At 31.7% G+C, this 6178-nt stretch overlaps 1 protein-coding gene across 5 annotated transcripts; it reads right to left on the bottom strand.

Moving 5' to 3' along the window:
• Nucleotides 1-488: 488 nt before the first annotated feature.
• Nucleotides 489-5887, bottom strand: LOC107922636 (histone-lysine N-methyltransferase ASHH3). Of its 5 annotated transcripts, none has more exons than XR_005908882.1 (9): nt 5558-5887; nt 4940-5001; nt 4384-4447; nt 4028-4142; nt 3791-3890; nt 3128-3174; nt 1670-1766; nt 861-941; nt 489-763 (listed from the first exon to the last, which is right to left on the bottom strand). XR_005908882.1 is itself a non-coding variant. In XM_041086259.1 (9 exons), exons 1-9 carry the CDS (start codon nt 5715-5717, stop codon nt 760-762), a joined length of 714 nt encoding a protein of 237 aa, XP_040942193.1. In that variant the 5' UTR covers nt 5718-5887; the 3' UTR covers nt 489-759. The 5 variants fall into 5 exon arrangements, 4 of the variants coding, with proteins under 4 accessions (XP_040942193.1, XP_040942196.1, XP_040942195.1 ...); XM_041086259.1 differs by having other exon boundaries at nt 861-925; XM_041086262.1 differs by having other exon boundaries at nt 861-925; nt 5451-5792.
• Nucleotides 5888-6178: the final 291 nt, after the last annotated feature.

Here is a 6178-nt window from a genome sequence, read left to right as displayed (position 1 = left end):
GTTTTTTAGGCTTTTAGTTACGTTTTTAAGCGCCATTAAAAGTATAGCGCTGCAAAAAATGCCGCTATTGATAACGTCGCTAACTTTTGCGGCGTTAAACGCCGCTAAAGAACATGATCTTTAACAGCGCTTTACCCACAAACGCCGCTAAAGAACATGATCTTTAGCGGCACTTTACTCACAAATGCCACTAAAGAACATGATCTTTAGCAGTACTTTACCCATAAACGTCGCTAAAGAACATGACCTTTAGCGGCACTTTACACACAAACGCCGCTAAAGAACATGACCTTTAGCGGCACTTTTATCACAAACGCCGCTAAAAATACGTTCTTTAGCGGCGTTTATGAAAAAACGCCACTAATTGTGACAAATTTGTAACATCCATATACAAATCCTTTTAACATAAAATCTAACCAAAAATGGCAAATTTAAATGATACTTCAAATTCAATGAAAGATATATGATATAAATTGATAACTGAATTATAATTCAAAATATTCTTACAATAATATTAAAATTAACAATGTTAAAAATATTCTTACAGTAACTAAAGCACACTAAAATGTTTACACAATCAACTCCCAGAAACAGGTGTAGCAGTAACCACAAGAAAAAAAAAGGAAAATACACAAATCCAGAAACAACAGTTTTTGGCAATCACTTTTTCAGGAGTAATACCGAAAAAATAACCCCCTGGTTTAAACAAAAATGACACATTACTTAGAAGTCTCCTTGCTTTGTCTTTAGTTTCAAATCTTAACTGCAAATAGAAGAATAGAAATGCATTTCAGATTCATCATATTTGTTCACATGACAAATCAAAACCCAATGTTCACAACTTAAACTACACAAAATACCTGCAAATGCTGCAACAGACTAGATCAGCCTGAATGTCCTTTTGCAACAGGGTTTCCAAATTATCCTGTCAAATGAATGTGATGTCAATCAAAATCTTGTTAGATGAAACATATTTCGGCAGATCTTTTTGGGAGAAATGAAGGTAGTTTGTAACTAATCATTTAGCAGCAAGCCAGGCAGTTTGCCTTCAATAATGATTTTTTTATGTAAAGTCTAATTGAAGGTTGTGCAGTGGACACCTAGCTAATTTCCATTTGTGCAGCAAATTATAGTAGACTAATGCATGCTTCAGCCCTAACAAACTTTTAAGAAGACATTTATATAATGTATTAAACAAGTTTTTAAAAAGGCATAACCTTTCTTTTCAGATAAGGTATATATCCCACATAGGTATGATCAACCTTTTTAAGGATTTTAATATATTTGGAGGATCATGTTCATGTATCCATGTCCAAATATGCATCAAACAAAAGTGTCAAACATGAGCACTTCAGAAAAAATGATGAGTTAAGAGTAACATAGATATAGTAGCATAGATCCCCCATGTCAACACTCAATAATGATACCTTTCTTTTCAGATAAGGTATATATCCCACATAGGTATGATCAACCTTTTTAAGGATTTTAATATATTTGGAGGATCATGTTCATGTATCCATGTCCAAATATGCATCAAACAAAAGTGTCAAACATGAGCACTTCAGAAAAAATGATGAGTTAAGAGTAACATAGATATAGTAGCATAGATCCCCCATGTCAACACTCAATAATGATTAATGGCTAAGAAGGAAAAAAAAGAATTAGGTACCTTAATTTCAGATATTGTGCCTTTTGTCAGATTCAACTGTTCTAGAATGAATTCTTCAACAACCTCCATTGAGACCTTATCAGTCACAACTGAGAATCTGGCCATAGATGAAAAGCTAGAAGCAGAGAAGCTCAAAAAATCCAGTAGCAGCTGCAAAATTAAGTTTACCAAGATAAACAGAACTTTTAAGATAATAAGAGATATTAAAGAACAGCAAGCACTCTTCATTTTATTTAAAGCACCCGTGTCCAGCACATATGCAAACAAAGGTACCGGGATATGATCCTCCAAGGACATATCCAAGTCTGAATAACATAGCATATTATAAAAAATATATATAGATTTTAAACAACTGAACCGAGGACCAATATAAAGTCCTCAGTTAATCATGGATTTCTAAAGCTTAATCCTGGCATATTCATTATATCATCCAAAAAAAAAAGCATTTTAGGAAGGAAAAACAAAAATAACCTTAAAAAATCCAAATCAACAGGAAAAATATTTTCTGAAAACTTAAGATGATCAATGTAAAAATCCCCACTGTTTTAACTTGAAGCAGAACCACTTTGAAGTTTAACTATAAATCTAAAATGGAAAAACTGAAAAGAAAAGACAACATAGACTCCATATCCAACGAGGTTAAAGAGACAAATAAAGAGGATTGAGGCAACAAAAACAATATAATTTTTTCTTTTTAAGAAAATGAAATCTGTCCCACATTAGAAAGAAATATGAAAAATGCTCAAATAACTCAATGTGAAAGTGAAAACTAAGACCTAAAGCTAATCTTATAAAACATATATATAATATAAAAAGTTAAGAAAGAGAGTAATTTTGTACAAAAGAAAAGTTTGGATCAAAAAAAGGGAAATAAACTTTGAGTAATTTAATTATATAAAATAATTAAAAACAAAGACTAAATTGGAAAAAAGATTTGTTTTTCCATAATGAAAAGGAGCAAAACAATGTTCAAACTTCAAACAAAATTATGTGAAAAAGACTTAACAAAGACAATATTAATAACATATTTTTTATTTCGTAGAAAATGGTAAGAAACACATACAAACTTTGAATCAAAAACTGGAATTTGGCAAATACATAATACAGGCAGAATCAATCTTATGTTCAAAAGCAAATGTGCTTACCCGCCCGCCCCAACACCTCGCCCAAAAAAACCATCAAAATAAATATTAAAAGTCAATGCTGTTAATAAAAAATTAAAAAAAAAAGAAACTTTGAATCTCAAAATGAAATTACAGGGGAAAAATTAGTTTAGAACTTTGAATGTGATGGGAAGAAGAAACAAAAGCAAATATCTTTACAAAGGGGAAAAACAAAAATGTGAAATGAATATTAATGCAGACATTATAAGCAAAACCCAGAAAACATAACAAATTACAAATAAAAAAACACAGAAAATTTAACCAAGAAAAACGGATCAAATTGAAATAAAATTACCTTTGATCTTTTGTGTTCTTCTTTGTCTCCAGAATGGGATCTCCCTGCTGAGAAAGCAGAAAAAGAACACAAGGAACAATTCAGGTCAGGTCGGATCCAGGTACAAGGGGTAGAAGATCAATAAATAAAATCAGCAAGCATTGATTTTAAATGTCAAAGGCTAAATTTGTTAGATTGTACTAAGACTAAAAATGTCAAAGCAACGAATACCAGTGGCTTCAGCATTTTATATGGTAAAGGGTCGATTTAAAACTTCAGCTACAAACTCTCCATGCTTGATATCTTCATCAGCTACAATGCCCTCTCCACATTTCTCGGTCTACAAATATTATCCCATTTAACTTCACATTTCAAAGTGTACAAACAACAAACTACAATTGAGAGTGACCGGTTTCCAACAAAATGCACAAATTGTCTCTAGGCACATGGACACAAGAACTTTTATTAACAGTGTCATGCCAACAAATCCATGTTATATTCTTCCCCCAAAAATTGATTAAATACGCAAGGTTAGCTGTTATTTTGGAAGACATTGACTCCTTCCAGTATACAGATCTTAAAAGGTTTCAGCAATAAAGAAAAGAATATTTATTCCCTTTAGACATGGTTCTGACAAAAGCTTCAGCAAAATCAATCAAGACAACATAAAAAATCAAACTATACCTTAATCAATTTCAGTTTTTTGACAGGTCTGTGTTGGAATGGTTTATTGAGGCATGAACTCCCACAACTGCAGCCAGAAGAGCAACTAGACAGTAGCATCCTGCGAAGCAACAAAGTTACATACACAACTCCATACTATTTCCAGAAAAATGTAATACGTTCATGCTTTAAAATCCAAAAACTATCATTTATAATGTAGTTCAATCATGAATTCTGATAAACTGAGACAAATCTTACCCACAGTGGCAATCTCTGCCACACACAGAAGAACCAGGTGATGATGATGTGCAAGAACAGAAAATTCCATCATCCTCCAGGCGCCTTTTAATCCTCTTTGGATATGTCTTAAGTTCTTAAACCAACAAAATAAAAAACAAACTGACATTTAAGCTCAAAGTAAAGTCATATCTCTTAGAAAAACAAGATGAAAAGTACAAGATAAAGGTCGTAGTGCATGAAATGGGCCATTTAATGATAAACATAAATTGTGGAGGAAGAACAATTACAAACTTATGTGAAAAGAATACTGCGCCTTATAACGGTGTACGGCGTGTCTTTCCACTTATTAAAGCAATCTGGCAGTTCAAACTCACCCGGATGTCCAATTTGCTTCATCAACTTGTTGAATGCATAGCCAATGTGACTGCAATCAGAATTCTGGTAAAGGGGAAAATCCAATAAGAAAATTCACCATATCTTGAAAAAAATTATACACAATAGAATAACCGAAAACCAGAACACAAGCTTTCTTGACATTTTACCAAAAAACTATATAAGAAACAGGAAGGTCAACAAGAAAGTCTAAAGGTTAATAAATATATCCATAGTTATATAAAAGATTAAAAACCTTAATACAAGTTAGTACAACTAAAGGTTTTAATAAACAATCAATTTAATTGCATAAAAATCCAACAGAAAATTAGATATCACAGTAGAAAATGTACTGACTAAGATTAATACTAGTATATATTCAAGAAGAGAAATATTCTTCTAAAGAAACAAAATTATTCAATGTAGACAACATTTCATAGCACACACCTCAAAAATTTTAACAAACAAAAAGAAAAACAATTAAAAAAAAAAGAAAAAGAAAACCCTGAACTACTAGAATTAAAGAAACCTATAGCAGGCAGAAAAATGTAAAGCAACCTTCTTTGTACCAGGCATGGCCACAAGTATTATAACCACAAAGAATATCTGACAACAATTGCCTACACCAAACCAACATGGAATCAGTATTTACAATTCCCACAAGAAGTTGGGTTAAGTTTATATGAAATAGTTTCCCCGCAAAAATCTAGCTTTTTGGACTTGTAAAACAACAAATCCAAGCGAAATGACTTTAGTTTAAAATTTAAATTACGGCACTCTCCGCCATTCAGCCAATAGTGCTTTTTAAACATATACAAGTAAAGAAAAACAAACTGAATGAACAAGATAGGGAATGACAAGGCCCGTGAGCAAAATAATGCAAAAAATAAAAATTCAGATAATAGTTGAAACAGAACTAACGGTTCTAGGAGAAACTTGGACAAGCCCAGATACAGATTTATACACTTAAGGTAGCCAAATTTTTCAATGGCAGCAAAAATGAAAAAAAAATGTATATATATACAGAAAAAGGAACTGAAATCTTGTAGAAAGAGAAGAGGTGGCTCACTTCTTGGACGTGGATAAGCAGACGGAGAAACAACGAAAATGAAGCACAGATTCAAAAGAGACGATTTAGGAGCAAAATTTTTATATTTACTTATTCATTTGCCTTACTAATAATATCAAATTCCAAGCAGGAAAGAAAGGTTGAATTCCAAGCATTGATTTTAAATGTCAAAGGAACGATGACGCCTTCGCCGAAGATCTCCGGTGTGTCAACATCGTCGACTGCCATGGCTGAACCTTGGTCGTCTGGGTCCGTCACGAATTCCATCGGCTTCTAAGCTTCTAGGGATTTCTTTCCCCCATTTTCTTTAGGCTTCTAGGGATTTCGTTCGTTGTTTTAATTTTAATTATTTTTGTTGAAATATCTTTCCCCTCTTTTCCTTACAATAGATTATGGATCTAAAAACGCTGCTAAAAAAATTAAATTTTTGTAGTGAAACGGCATGTTTTGAAAAAATTTAACACATATTTGCGGTGTTTTTTTTGTCCAACGCCGCTATTGCTTACCTTTTGCGGCACTAATGGTTTATTTTTTTATAATTTTATATTTAATTATTATATAATTTATAATCCAAAATCCCTAATTATTTAAATACTATAAGAATAAAATTTAAATTATTTAAAAAAAGAAAAGATTTAATGTTAATATTATAAATTACTGGTAAATTCAAATAAAAATATATCTTATCTAAACATTTTAAATATATATATATTTTGAAATTGTTAAAT

This window comes from Gossypium hirsutum, chromosome D01 (assembly GCF_007990345.1).
Source record: "Gossypium hirsutum isolate 1008001.06 chromosome D01, Gossypium_hirsutum_v2.1, whole genome shotgun sequence".
NCBI classification, from domain to species: Eukaryota; Viridiplantae; Streptophyta; class Magnoliopsida; order Malvales; family Malvaceae; genus Gossypium; species Gossypium hirsutum.
The sequence above is the reverse complement of the archived record's forward strand: the minus strand, read 5'-3'. Positions and strand labels throughout refer to the sequence as shown.